The sequence below is a fragment of the Vulpes lagopus genome, chromosome 7 (genome assembly GCF_018345385.1).
Source record: "Vulpes lagopus strain Blue_001 chromosome 7, ASM1834538v1, whole genome shotgun sequence".
NCBI classification, from domain to species: domain Eukaryota; kingdom Metazoa; phylum Chordata; class Mammalia; order Carnivora; family Canidae; genus Vulpes; species Vulpes lagopus.
In genome coordinates, this window is record NC_054830.1 from 49,301,225 (window position 1) to 49,316,615 (window position 15,391).

The window sequence follows — 15,391 nt, forward strand, 5'->3', positions numbered from 1 at the left end:
AATGGCAACACAAGCCAATCATCACAATAGAATGGTTTCCAACAAACCAATCCCCTGTTCTAAAAGGACCATCAAAACATGTGGAAGGGGGGATCCCTGGGTGGTGCAGTGGTTTGGCGCCTGCCTTTGCCCCAGGGCGCAATCCTGGAGACCCAGGATCGAATCCCACGTCGGGCTCCCGGTGCATGGAGCCTGCTTCTCCCTCTGCCTATGTCTCTGCCTCTCTCTCTCTCTGTGTGTGACTATCATAAATAAAAAAAAAAAAAAAAAAAAAACATGTGGAAGGTCATGCTTATTGATTAATTTTCTTACTTGACAAAGTCTGTATATTTTTAGGCCATACTCTATCCAGTTTAAGCTCTAGGCCTAGGATGATTTGTCCATCAGCTTTATTTTTATGACTTTTCATTGAAGATCTATGATCCCATTTTTTGTCATATATATATATACATATATATACATATATGAATACATGAATAAAACAGATGTGGTAGACAGATATAAAGTTTGGAAGGTAATATAATACATGGAATGTTTATAGTGGTAACTCAGGTAGTGGCTTCTAGATTTTTTTCTTTTTTATATTTTTCTGTATTTTAGAAACTGATAAAATAACAAGCATATATTATATCCATAATCAGAAGGGGGGAAAAGGTAATAAAAAAAATAAGACTCTCGTCCTCCATCTCCAAGATCAAAGATTCATAGGACCTAATGGTTAGAAAGGAACTTCAAGCTCTCCTCCTTTCTGATCCCATCCCCAACCCCTACTCCATTCCATCTACTCTGTACTTCAGCCACATCGAACTTCTCACCATTTCCCAAGTACCCAGGCTCCTGCATAACCCCCATACCTTTGCACATGCTTTTCTCTCTCATGACATGGCTTCTGCCACCAGCTGAGTTTCTTATCCATCCTTCAAAAGCCTACTCAAAAGTGCTTTCTTCTATAAGAACTTCTCCAGCTCTCCCAGGCAAAGCTGTCACTTTCATTCTCAATTCCCAATGTGTATGTGGTTCCAGCACTATCCCAGTACTTATTATATTTATTATAATCAATTAGTCTAGTTTTGTAACTATCTTTCCTAGAAAACTGTGAATCCATCAAGACAGGGATAGGACTATAATTTTACTCATTTTTGTGTCCCCATATCAGACACATACTAAGAACTCAATTAACAGAAAATATTGGATTCCCTGCAGTATCCCTGCAAGTGGCCACATGGTCCCTCTACCTCATTCCCTCTAATGACTTGGACAGCCCTGCATAGACACAATTATCTATTCTTTGGATTCTTTATCTTCCTGAATTACCTTTCTGTCAGGGTTTGGGAAAAGCCTGAATCTGTTTCATTATGTTCCTCTGAACTGCAATTCCCAGGACAATCTCATGTGCCCTGAAACAGAACACCCACATGTGCTTATGTGCAAAGTCCATCAAAAGGAAATATATGTTCATTTATTCATTCAACAAATATTTTGATCACCTACTATATACCAAGGTCTGTTCCAAGAGCTAACAAAACACAAATGGATAACAGAAACAAAAGTCTCATTCTCAGAGACTTTCAATTCTGGTAAAGAGAAGAAATAAATAAAGAAGGGAAAATATCATATAGCCATAAGTGCTCTGCTGAGAATTCAAGTCAGTTAATCTACTAGTTACTTCATGGCTATTTAAGGTTGGGTGGTCAGGAAGTGACATGAGGGCTGAAAGCTGAATACCAAGAAGGAGCTAGCCATGTGACAGTCCAGGGGAAAAGGATTCTAAAGAGAGGTAAAAGCTATGTGCAAAGGCCCAAAGTGGGTTATAAGCTTGGACTGTGGAGACGTAAGGTGGGCAGAATGTGGCTTAAGCCTAGCAAGGGGTTTGGATTCAACTTTTTTTCTTTTTATGATTTCTTAAAAGATTTTTAAAAATTTATTTGACAGAGAGAGATAAAGTAAACATGCACACACAAGAAGGGGGAGAAGCAGGCTCCATGCAGGGCCCGATCCCAAAACCCCGGGATCATGACCTCACCAGAGGCAGACACTTAACTAACTGAGCCACCCCGGCACCCCTAAGATTTTATTTATTGAGAGAGAGAGTGAGCAAGGGGAGGGATAGAAGGAGAGGGACAGAGAGAATTCCAAGCAGATGCCATGCTGAGCATGGGGCCAATGCAGGAGCCCAAATCAGGGTCTGAACAGGGGGCCTGACACAGGGCCTGATCGCAGGTCCCTGAGATCATGACCTGAACCAAAATCAAGAGTCAAGTGCTTAACCGACTAAGCCACCCAGGTACCCCTGGATTTGACTCTTACCCAATGAGATGCTACTGAAGGGTGTGGAACCAGAGAGTAACATAGTTAGATTTTTTTTTTTAAGATTTTATTTATTTATTTATTCATGAGAGACACAGAGAGAGAGAGAGAGAGAGAGAGAGGCAGAGACACAGACAGAGGGGGAAGCAGGCTCCATGCAGGGAGCCTGATATGGGGCTCAATCCCAGGACTCCAGGATCACACCCTGGGCTGAAGGCGGCGCTAAACCACTGAGCCACCTGGGCTGCCCTATAGTTAGATTTAAATTGTGTAAGGAGTACTGCTGGCCACTGTGCAGAGAACAGGCTATAAGAATAAGAGAAAAAGCAGGGAGACCAGTTAGGTCACTGGCTTTCAACTAGGCCCGTTTTGCCGCCACACACCCCCCACCCCTTCCAGGAAACAATCAGCAATGTCTGGAGACATTTTTGGTTGTCACAGTTTGAGAGAGGGAAATGGGTGCTACAGACATCTAGTGGGTAGAGGTCAGGACAGCCCCTACAACAAAAACTAATCAAACTCCAAATATCAGTAGTGTAGAGACTGAGAAACCCTGAGTTAGAAGAATGTTGTCATGGTCCCAGCAAGAGGTGACAGGGGTCTGGGCCAGGATGGTGCAGGTGGCAAAGAAAGGAGATTCACTACAATTAATATCTTGAAATATTGAAGGTTTTTCTTCCATATTTCTTTAAGGGCTTCTGAACCAGATTCAGGCAAGGAAGGCATTCTATGTTCATTACCTCAGGGATAATACAGAGAGAATCAATTCTTGGCTTTTGACTTTCAAAAGCCTACCCCTCAGGGAAAATAGAAAGAATGTAGATTATGGACAATAGCTTTGAGGGAATGTCGGGGTGACAAAGAGCCAGGATACCACCCCTAATCTATACCTAGATAAAGATTTCCAGGGGTCAGTAAAGGAAAGTGTATGTAGATTGTATGGATTTATAGGAAAATAGCCTGCACCCTGCCTTACCCCAAGCAAGCCAAGGGGAAGAGGGTGACAAAGGAAGTCCCATGTAGACTTGGAGAATCTGAGAACAGAGAGGAGCTGGGCTGCTTCCTCAGCCAGACAGCTCTAGAGAGGCACTGGAGGAGAAGCAAGAACAGGGTTCAGCAAGACAGGCTTAAGATAGGGACCCTTGGGTGGCTCAGCTGTTGAGCATCTGTCTTTGGTTCAGGGCGTGATTCCGCGGTCCCCAGATCAAGTCCCACATTGGGCTCCCTGCATAGAGCCTGCTTCTCCCTCTGCCTCTATCTCTGCCTCTCTCTCTCCGTCTCTCATGAATAGAAAAAAAAAAAAAAAAGACAGGCCTGAGACAAATGTCCAGAGTCTTCCACAACTCAGCATGGTATGTGAGCACCAGGATGACTCCTGGTGCTTGCAAACAGTATGGAAGGCCTGAAGAGAGGGACACAGGAAGGAGTCTGGAGACAGGGAACAAAGAGGAAGGATCACTGGCATGGGCAGGCCACGGAAGACTTGAAGGGAAGGAAGCTATCTCAGTTGCCAAAGCAGATTGATGATAAACCACAACAGGTGTCCCTTGGCACTGCCTCAGTCTCCTGGACCTTGGGGCACAACACTAAAGGGTAGAGGGGAAACCCCAAATTGACTTATATTTATTTCTGCCACCCCCAGCAGAAGAGGGAGATGAGAAGTGGAAATCAAGTTACAGAAAAACACATTTCTCATACACTTGGATTTGTGGCTGAGATCTGTTCATTGAGGCGCACAGGCTATGGGCTTCAACAAGTTCCTCTGCACCACTGTCCCCTGGCATCGATTGTACAATCCCAGGGGCAGTGCTGAGGTCCACTCAAGGCACCTTGAAACTGCAGCTGAGAGCATCCCCTCACTGTCACACGCAGACGGCCACACGCCACGCATATTGATCAGGGCAAGCTGTCGCCAAATTACCATTTAAATCAATGGTTGAGCGCTCTGTAATTGGAGATGTCAAAACCCACATTTTCTAAGTGACCTCAAAACACCACATCAATATCACTTAGCTGAGCTAGATACACATTTGTTTTACTTCTTCCCCTCTTCAAACTGCCCTCTTAGAAAAGTATAAAAATTAGGGAACTGGTCAAGAAAAGAAAGAATCAGGATAATCCACAAATTGTGTAGTCTGATATTTTCCAAATGTAATCTCAGGAATAAAGTCTTATGAAATACTCCATGAAAAATGTCTACAAGATTGAACAAGTTTGAGAAAAGCCCACGGCCCCTTCTTGGCACTTCATACTTAACACATTCGAGGTTCCCAGAAGTCCTGCGGGAAACAAACCTATTTAACTTAGTTTATGTTAGAACTTCCAAGACTCATTTTCACCACAGAACTATTTTTCCCACCTAATGCCTCTTTACATCCAATTTTATGGGATACATTTCAGGGAACACTACTCCAAACATAAATTGGCCCAATGATTAAACAAATTAAGAAAACAGAGCCAAAAATCCCACTCCTGGCCAGCCAAGATATTTTATAAACATCAATAAGCATCAGGAATGAATCATTTACAAGTGAAATGAAGCCCAGGACACGACTTGCTGGGTCCTGTATTAGGCCAGAGGTTCTGAAACTCAGCATCTTGAGGAAGTCAACCCCTGTCCCCTCCCGGCAACAACAAGGAAAGGACCCAATTTCTGACCTAGCCTAACATCCCTTCCTATCCTTACCCTATTACATCCTTGCTTCATCCTGCTCTCCAAGGTACCACTCAGCTCTGCCTCCCAGGCAACCACCAGCACTTGAGCTTGTACCACCCACCAGAGCAATTCAACTCCATACATTTATTGATCACCAACTAGAGGCCAGGCACAAGCCTACAGCAATAGGCCTAGCAGAGAGAGCTTTCCCCCTCCTGGAACTATGGTCTACAAGTATCTACAAGCCAGAACCCTTCTCTGAACATCAGTTTCCACATCTGGGGTGGGTGGAGGGTGAAGAAATTGGAGACCTGGACTAGAAGACAACTCAGATTTCCGGTTCCATATTTCCAGGTTTGACAGAGACAGATGTGATAGCCTCAGTCAAGTCTACAAGAATACTCCAGTGGGCACTTTGCCAAAGGTGACTCCATGGCGTGGGGGCGGGGGGGCGATATGCGTGTGAAGGGATCTGACACAGCCAGGTGGAGTCCAGTGAGCACTAGGAAAAGTTGGATTAGAAGAGGAGTTACAGGGATGCCTGGGTGGCTCAGCAGTTGAGCGTCTGCCTTCGGCTCAGGGCAGCTAGTCCCATATCAGTCCCAGAGGGAGTCTGCTTCTCCCTCTGCCTATGTCTTTGTCTCTCTTACTGTGTCTTTCATGAATAAATAAATAAAATCTTCAAAAAAACAAAAGGGGGGGGGAGTTGCAGTTTTAGAAAGGGTAGGAAGTCAAAGATTAAGACCCATCCCAGACTGCCCAATAAAGGAACCCGTGTGTTTTAGAGCCACATTACCTTGGGATGGTTCCTGCCTACCCATACAGCTGAAGTCAGGAAGGCTCCACTTAAACCCTAGCTCTGCCACTGTTAGCTATGCAATGTCATAATTTATTTTACTTCTCTGAACATTAGAGCTTTTAATCTATAAAATGGGAATAATAATCACTACCTCAGAGAATTATTGAGATCACAAAATGAGATACTGTTATATATGACTGAGACCTGGAGCTAAATAAAAGTTAATTACCTCCCACTGCTAAATAAAGTTATATAGCTTGAAGCATGACTTGTAATGGCCACTGATGAATAAGTGAATGAATGAATGAAGGAAGGAAGGAAGGAAGGAAGGAATGAGAGAAGTTTCTAGAAAGGAAAGGTTGTCTCTAACAAACTCTGGAGGTTGACAACTACAAAAACAGCCAATACAGATCCACAGATCCACTGAGATCCCCAAAATGGAAAGAGTCTGGAATGCACGCTCTGCCATGACTGTGGCAAACGTCACCTCATCAAACATCACCATGGCTTTCAACACATCAGCCACCACCAAATCTCCACTATCAGGGACAAACAAGGAACTTCAGCAAACTTTGGAGAGTATTTCTTTTCTCAATAAAACCCCCACTTTCAATGAACAAAAAACACTCATAGGTTGAGTGTTTGTGTCTCCCCCTCCAAATTCATATGTTGAAGCCTTAATCCCCAATGTGATGGTATTTAGAGGTAGATGAGGCTTTGGGGAGATAAGTCGATTTAGTAGAAGGTCAAGAAGTTGGGGCCCTCGTGATGGGATTAGTGCCCTTATATGAAGAGGAAGACAGACAGCTCTCTCTCTCTCTACACACTGAGCAAAGGCCATGTGAACATACACTGACAGGGCAGCCACTTACAAAACCAGGAACCAAATCTGTTGGTACCTTAATCTTGGACTTCCAGCCTCCAGAACTGTGAAAAATAAATGTCTATTGTTTAAGCCTCCTCATTCATGGTATTTTGTTATAGCAGACTAAGACACATGTCAAAGCAAATAACTGTTAGCTAAAAGTCATAAAAGTAAAATTTCTTATTAGTAACTTAACAGTCACTCTCTCAACCTATCTTGTGCCAACCACATTGGAGAAACAAAATGACCATGAGCATTTCTGGCCTCAAGAGTTCATGGCCAAAGAATTGATCACAAGATTGTAATATAGGATAATAAGTATAGGATAATATGTATAATATGGGGAGGGGGAAGGCAGGTGTGAGGGAACCACTAAATCTGCCTAGGAGAGTTATTAGGAAGATATTGTAGAAGCAGGTATTATTTGGGCAGGCATTGAAGGATGGTCAGCAATTGGCCAGACAAAGAAAGGTGAGAGGAGGGGGATATTTTAAACAAAACAAAGGCACAAGTGGGGAAAGATTTGGAGGTGGGAAGAAGTATGGAGGATTCACAGACAAGGATTGGTTTCATGTGGTTGTTGGAGCACAGGCTTATTAGAGAGAAAACAGCTGAAGATAAAACAAGAAAACTGGCTGAGGCTCCATCACCAAGACCTTTTATGGCTTTCAACTTGTAGGCCAGAAGTTGCAAAGTGCTGGGCCATAAGCTAACACTGTCTTACTGATGGGTTTGTTCAGGTAGCATAGCGTTTCTTAAAAATTTGAGCTACGTTAAAAATCAAGAGATTTTCATCATGGCCTTGGACTTGGCAAAAGAGACCTAGATATGACATGAAAAGCATGAGAATAAATAGATAATCTAAACTTCATAAAAATTAAATACTTTCGTGCTTCAAAGGGCACCATCAAAAAAAGGAAAAGGATAACCCACAGAATGGGGGAAAATATTTGCAAATCATATATCTGCAAAGGGACGTGCATTTAAAATAAAGAACTATTATAGCTCCAAAAAGGAACCCTTGGGCACTGTTGATGGTAACGTAAATTGGTGCAGCCACTGTGGAATATATCATATTGGTTCCTCAAAAAATTAAAATAGAAACACTGGGGGATCCCTGGGTGGCTCAGCGGTTTGGCACCTGCCTTTGGCCCAGAGCATGATTCTGGAGACCGGGATCGGGTCCCACTTTGGGCTCCCTGCATGGAGCTTGCTTCTCCCTCTGCCTGTGTCTCTGCACCACCTCCCCTCTCTCTCTGTCTCTATGAATAATAAATAAAATCTTTAAAATAGAAACACAGTATGACCCAGTAATTCCACTGCCGGGCATTTACCCAAAGAAAACAAAAACACAAATCTGATGAATAGATAGGTAGATAGATAGATGAATGGATAAAGAAGATGTGATATATATATATGTATATATGATGTGATATATACATACATATATACACATACACACATATATACGATGGAATATTACTCAGCCATAAAAAAGAATAAGATCTTGCCATTTGTAACAACATGGACAGACCTAGAGGCTATTATGCTAAGTAAGTCAGAGAAAGACAAATACCATATGATCTAATTTATGTGTGGAATCTTAAAAACAAAACAAATGAGCAAACAAAAGTAGAAACAGACCCATTAAGTACAAAGAACAAACTGATGGTTGTCAGAGGGAGGGGGTGGAGAGATGAGGGAAATCAGTGAAGGGAAGTGGGAGATGCAGGCTTCCAGTTATGGAATTAATAAATCACAGAGATGAAAGGCACAGCATAGGGAATATAGTCCACAGTATTGTAATAGTGTATAGTGACCGACGGTAGCTACACCTGTGAGTTTAGCATAGTGTAACATATAGAGTTGTGGGATCACTATGTTGTACACATGAAACTAACATTGTGTGTCAACTATCCTCCCTTTTATTTTTTTTAAGATTTTGTTTATTTAAGGACACCTGGGTGGCTCAGCGGTTGAGCATCTGCCTTTGGCTCAGGGTGTGATCCTGGGGTCTGGGGATCGAGTCCCACATCGGGCTTCCTGCATGGAGCCTGCTTCTCCCTCTGCCTGTGTCTCTGCCTCTCTCTCTGTGTGTCTTTCATGAATGAATAAACAAAGTCTTAAAAAAAAAAAGAAACATATTAAGATTTTGTTTATTTACTGAGAGAGAGAGCGCACACATGAGCAAGAGGAAGGGCAAAGGGAGAGGGAGAGAGAAAAACTTAAGCAGACTCTGCACTGAGCAGCACCAAGCCCCACTGAGCCCCATGCAGGGCTCCATCTCATGACCCTGAGATCATGACCTGAGTTGGACACTTAACTGACTGAACCACCCATGCACCCCATCCCTCAACTCAAAAAAGAACTCTTACAGCTCAAAAATTAAAAAGATAACCCACTTTTTAAAATATTTTTAATTTCTAAATTTTAAAAATTTTAAATAAAAAATTTAAAGATTTTTTTAATTTAAATAAAAATCAAAACATTTTGTTTTGTAAAATTTTAAAATTTTTTAAAAATTTAAATAAAAATCAGAACATTTTGTTTTAAAATTCAGATGCCCTTGAAACACTGAAAGAACTGATAACTCCGGGTTTACATTCTGCCTGGCAGCAAGGATGAGCTGAGCAGCAGCTGACTCCTCTAGGTGAGCTCACTAATCAGCCACAGTCCCCACTACAGCATCATCTCTTTAAGACTAAACTCATTCTGGTGCTCAGTTGAAAGTTTTTGTGTTCTGAGGTTTTTTTAATTTCCTTCACTGATTTTATCACTGTATTTCAAGAAAACTCTTAGAAAGCCAAGAATGTATCATATATTCTGTATCACTCATAACACCCAGCACAAGACCAAGAACAAAGTAGATAATCAATGTTTAGTGAATGAATATATAAATGAATGAGTAAATAAGTACTTCTCTGTGATCTTCTTCAAAATCTGCTCTTCTTCCCCCAAACTCTGGACTTTTGCTATTAAAAAGATGGCCTAAAATGACTACGGATGTATAATTAAAAAACAAAACACCAAAGTCAGTCATTGTGTTTCTATTTCAATGTTCTATTAGGTTGCAATGGAAATGGGAACTCTGAATGAAAGAAGAACAGATCATTATATAAGTCTGACAGCAAGGTGAATTAGAGCTCAGGATACTGAGAACTCTGGCAAATAAGATTATCAAACACTATCAGCAATCTTTGAGGGAATTGTGAAAAATAGGATAGATGCCAAAACTCTAGAGATGGGCAAATTTTATTGCGATTTTCAAAAGGGGAAAGAAGTTATAATGTGCCATTTCCAGACTAGAGAATGTGATGTCACTCTCAAACAAAGTTCTTGAACAAATTCATAAAGAGACACTTGTAGGCACCTTAGACAGGAGAGAGAGTCCATTCGGAGCCAGGACAGGGTCACCAAAACAAGTCCTACTAAATTCATATCATTTTCTTCTCTCTGACAAAACTCTTACCCTAGTGGATTGGAAAAATATGACAGGTATAATAAATATGGTACAATGAGAAGGTGGGCAGTGAAAGGGCTAATTCAACCCTTGGGCTATATTAAGAAGCATTAAACATTCAGCATAAAAGAGGTGATAATTATTTTCTTTCTCTGACCACATCCAGAGACCTTTATATAAAATTTAGTGCCACTCTTGAAGAAGATCTTTGATAGTATGATCTTTTGAAGGTCTATTTGGCAAAATATCTTTTTTTAAAGATTTTATTTATCTTTAAATAAATAAAAGAGAGGCAGAGATATAGGCATGGGGAGAAGCAGGCTCCCTGCAGGGAGCCCAAGGCGGGACTTGATCCCAGGACCCCCGGATCACAATCTGAGCCAAAGGCAGAAACTCAATCACTGAGCCACCCAGGTGTCCCCTAAGATTTTATTTTTAAGCAATCTTCATACCCAGTGTGGGGCTCGAATTCACAACCCTGAGATCAAGGGTCACAAAACTTTTTAAATTTTTGTAAGTAATATCTATACTGAACATGGGGCTTGATTGAACTCATGACCCCACAAGATCAAGAGTCTCAGGTTCTACTAATGGACCCCGCCAGTGTACCCTGGCAAAATATCGTTAATAGCATAAAGTTCTCATCTAGATCTCTGGCATCTGCTGAGAAATTGAAAGATCTAGTTAAGTCTACATTCCTAAATGGCAACAATAGGCTGAATACAAGTAGTAACTTTCCATATGGACGGGACACATGATCTCAAGCCTACCATAATCACCACCACCCTTTCTTCTATTGCCCTCAATGAGGTGGTGGACCAACTATCGCAAGTCATCTTACTTGGCCAGCTTCACTCTTATTCTATCTGCCAAGCACCCAAAGGCACTGGAGTTTACAACCCAGCACACAGTAAATCCAAAGGAGAGCAAAGATGATTAAGCAGCAGATAAGCATCTTGCATGAGCAAATGAGGATAATCATAGTCCAGGGGCTATGATCAGAATCTCCAAACATCCAATGGGCAGTCATGGGGAAGAAGTATCTGTCTTGTGCTATGAAATCCCAAGGGGAGGATACTATAGAATAAATAGGTGGACATACAAACCACTTACAACAGCCAGAGCTATCCATAGGTAGACTATGTAGGCGTGGGAAGTGATGCGCTCCCCATCACTGGAAATGTACAAGCACATGATATACTACTATGTTGCAAATACATAATCCAAGGGATTCAGGTATTTGATGAGGCAAGAGAAGGCATGGATCTGAAATTTTTTACAATAGGAAAAAAAAAAAAACAGTTTTAAAACCTTCTCCTTAGGTCAATAAATTCTTGAAAAAGAGATAAAAGAGAATAATAAGTCAACAAAGAACTCAGTACCATTTTTAAAAACCAAAAACTTCGCCTCCCTCAATTCACAGAGGACAAAATCTAAGTAAGTGAAGTGTTTGCACCAAACTGGCGAAATGATATCCAGGGAGAAAGGAAACTGGCATCAGGCGTTATTTTTGGTGATTGGTCAAACGCTCTTCAGAGGCAAAGCAACAAAGGCAAGGAATAAAAGTAAGAGAGTAAACAATGGAGCCCCATCAAGAGGCAGCCAGTCCCCACCACAAAACCGCCATCTGCTACTGACATCAATCCTTCAAGGGGCAGCTTCAGGCAGACGATGTCTTGGGAAACAAGATCTGCTGCCTTCACGTTTCCAGCCTTGTGACCTTGGGCAAGTCATTCCAACCCATCAGGCCTCCGTTTCCTCATGTCTATATATCAGAGCTCATACGAGCCCTTTCCATACATTGTGCAGGCTGAGAGTAGTGCTGTTTGGGAGTGAGCCAAAGAAAGTGTAGAGCCCTGTATGTACATCAGTAATTAGGAGGATAATAAACAGAATTTTGAAAGATTCCAGACGGTTTTGGGCACAGCAACAATCCTGACCTAAGGCTTGTGGGTATCAGTTCTAAAGGAATAAAATTCAACAGCTTTAACCACAATGTAGAGACCTTTAGCGTCTGGAAGAGACAAGATCATCTGGACAAATTTCCTGCTGACATGCGTTACCTTGGACTTGCTGAGTAGTTGTTAAAATAAAAGTGAAAGGCAAAAAAGTATTAAAAAAAAAAAAAAAGAACCAGCCAGAGGAATAAATGCTTAATTGATCCCCAAGCAAAGTTCACACAGGCCCAGTGGTAGTCGTAATCCAAAAATCCAAAATACAAACGTTATTTTCTACCACGACAATGCTAATGAAAACCCCCAAAATGTCCAAGACTGAACATCCCCTTCTCTGTTGTGGCATTTTTGGGGGAACCTCAGTTAAAAAGAACAATAATAATCAGCTAACATTCATCTTACAAAATACAAACTCGCTAAAAAGTGTGTATGCAAAAGACTGAACCTGGGCTTTTGTATCGGAGCAGTCGGGTGAATTCAAATCTCTAACCACTAAAGGGCTTGCTCCTAAATTCTCAGCAAGGCTGAAACATCGTCTAAGTCACTGTTTTCCATACTGAACTGAACACTGGAGAAGGGTTTTCTGCTTATTTTGCCCTAGGGTTTACCCAGAGGTGATTAGCATGCCGGGTCTGACCAGAACTAAAAGGCAAAAGACGTTTGGCGAGACTGGAAAAAAAACAAAGCCCTCCCCTGATGGCTGCTCCCCTCCCAAAGGTTCCCAAGCATCTGAAGCGTGTGCAGCAGCTGTGGATGCCGGCCTCCCGCTGCTCCTGGGGAGGCGACCCGACTTCCTGGGTCACCGAGTCCGGAGCTGCAGCAGCACCGAAAAGCAGGTGTGGCAGTCTCAGGTCCCCCAGGGGCCCCAAATGACCAACTTGCTCAAATAGTCCACCCAGAGCCTCAAGGGCAGGCATCAACATGCCCTGAAGACATCTTCGGTCTTCAGCCTCTCCATGGAAGACCACAACACACCCTGTGTCGCAGCACGGAGATCCACAACCAGAAAGAGACCAGACACTGAGAGGCGCAGGCCCAGGCTTCCCTCGGGGTACATCCTCAGGGAAAGCGGTGAGCATGGTTGCTTTTAGGTTTTCCTTGCCAAAGCTGAGCCTAAAACTCAGGAAGGTGGGAGAACCCCAGTCTGGCGTGAATGAGGATTCCGCCTGCATTTATCTGATTGTGTCTGGTTTCTTGTCTTGCCTTGCTAGTGAGGGTTTGGGGAGCAGCTTCTAAGAGGAGCGTGCACCCCGTGGCAGCAGAGCTGGAACGAGCAGCCAGAGGTCATCTCACCCTGCTGGCAGGCTTCCTCAGGCACTACGGCAGCCAGGCAGCTCCTACCAGCAGAAACGGCACACTAAGCTGTTGGCTTTGAATGAGGGCTGCTGACCCCACACGCTCACCAGCGGACGGCCAGTGATTGGGGCTGCACACTGTGAGAGAATACATTTCCTTCACCGAGCTCCCTCTTTATGCCTAAATGCCTGCATTACTTCGGATCGATATGCCCTATAACAGTTAATCCATGGCAACCCAGGCCAGCAGAGAAACACTGACAAAGAATTGCAGCCCAGGGATGCTGCTTCCCTGTGCACATGTATGTGGCTTCCAGCCCAGAGAAAGAGGCAAGGGAAAGCAATGACAAAAACCAAAAAGAAGAAAGAAAAATAAATGCAGATCGTAAAAAACCCATATTCAGGGGCTTTCAGCATGGAAGAGGGGAGGAGGCAGTGACTGTCAAAATGGCCTTAGAGTGACATGTCACCGCCAAGATGATGGAGTATCCGCGACACTCCTAAAGCCGGGCGTAGGATCCTCCTCACACACCTGCAATGCAGTGATTGCTGCCCATTCTATAATCCATACCGCCAGCGCCAGCGCTCTCTGCAGTTGAAACCAGTCTGGACTTGTGCGGCTGCCACTGTTTCTACTCACAATAAGATTATTGATGCATAACAACATTTCGTGATGGCAGGGAGGAAAAGGGGTAAAAGAAAGCCAAAGCAAGAGAAAAAGGAAAGGGGAGGGGAAGCATGACTCCCCAGCCCTCTTCTCACCTTTTATTTGGGCTTCATATTCGGCAATGATCTCTTTGTCTTTCTTGAACTTAGTTTGAGATGACATCTTCCAACGTGGCCAAAGGCACTGACAGGCTTTTGATTTATTTCTCTTTTTCTTCCCGAGTCCTCTCTCAAGCCCTGGTAATCACACGGCTCTAGTCGATTTCACAGGTTTAGGGGCTAATCTCTTTTACAAGGCTGCAGAACCAGGGGGGGAAAAATCCCTCTCGTTCCGGGAGGAAAATTCTCTTTACTCTCCGGGATGGGGGGGGTAAAAAAAATGTCTCTAGGAGCTTGGTCTGGTCAGCTCCTCTTGCAAAAGAAGAACTCCCACCCTAGGAACACAGTAACCTGTCCCAGATTTTCAAGATGTTTCTTCCGCAGAAATAATAACCAAGAGCAATCACACACACATGCACACAAACACACTCACGCGTGCACTCTTACACTCATCCGGACACACACACACAGTCGTGATCTACACGCACACATACACACACATTCACTCACCCACACCCGCTCACCCACCCACCCACACACACACACACACACATCCACGAGAGGCGCGGCGCCTCCTTGGTCGCGGTCGCGCAGTCAGTCCCCGGCTGGCTCTCAAAAGCTCTGCTAAGGAGATGGTCAGGTTGCCAAAGGGCCAGTCATCTCGCATCCTCCCTCCCTTCGGCGCCTCGGGTCTGATGTACAGTGAGGATCAAAGCCAGGAGAGCGAGATGGAAGTTCTCCTGCTGCAAGGTTTAAGCTTCGGGTGAACCAGGGCTGGACTGCTCGCCCTGCAGGGCTGGCTGAGCGCTCCCCCACCCACCTCGTCACCAAGCTCCACCTCCCGGATTTTATAACAACTGACACATTGTAGCCTACAGGAGAAGAGAACTCACTGCAAGCAAAAAGGGGAAGAAATGCTCACAAAAGGGGAAGCAGCAGGAAAAAGAATCGGGTGGGAAAGGCCTGGGAGGCCCCTGCAAACTCCATTAACAGTCGGGTTAGGAATTTTTCTTCCAAAAACTCCAAAAGGTTCACCTTTTCTTTGTACCTTGCAATTTAATTTAATTTCTCAAAGTAATGGCTATGTGACAGTTTGTTACTCTATAGGGATTGTCTAACAGAGGAGAGAGGCTGACCCATGTAGGCAAGCTCATTAATATTTGTTGAGCAATTGCGGGCTGGCAGGGACAATGCCAGGCATTTCAGACATGCAGCTTTGCAAAGCTGTTGAAAGCAGGCATGCTGGAAACACCCAGCTGCCTCAGTGTCTCTTGGAGGTTTAGGCAAAT

The 15,391-nt window shown here is 43.5% G+C and overlaps 1 protein-coding gene across 6 annotated transcripts in view; it reads right to left on the reverse strand.

Moving 5' to 3' along the window:
• The window catches only part of SRGAP3 (SLIT-ROBO Rho GTPase activating protein 3), a 317,794-nt gene that overhangs the window by 240,608 nt on the left and 61,795 nt on the right, over positions 1–15,391 (reverse strand). For 4 of the 6 annotated variants that reach the window (XR_005988861.1, XM_041761596.1, XM_041761594.1 and 1 more), the window contains exon 1: positions 14,100–14,892. The exons of the other annotated variants lie outside the window; for them this stretch is intronic. Coding sequence is in view for 3 of the 4 variants with exons in the window: in XM_041761596.1 (XP_041617530.1) it covers positions 14,100–14,166 (67 nt within the window). In the remaining variant the exon portion in view is untranslated. Of the gene's footprint in view, positions 1–14,099; positions 14,893–15,391 lie in introns of those variants that run through there. 6 annotated transcript variants of the gene reach the window in all.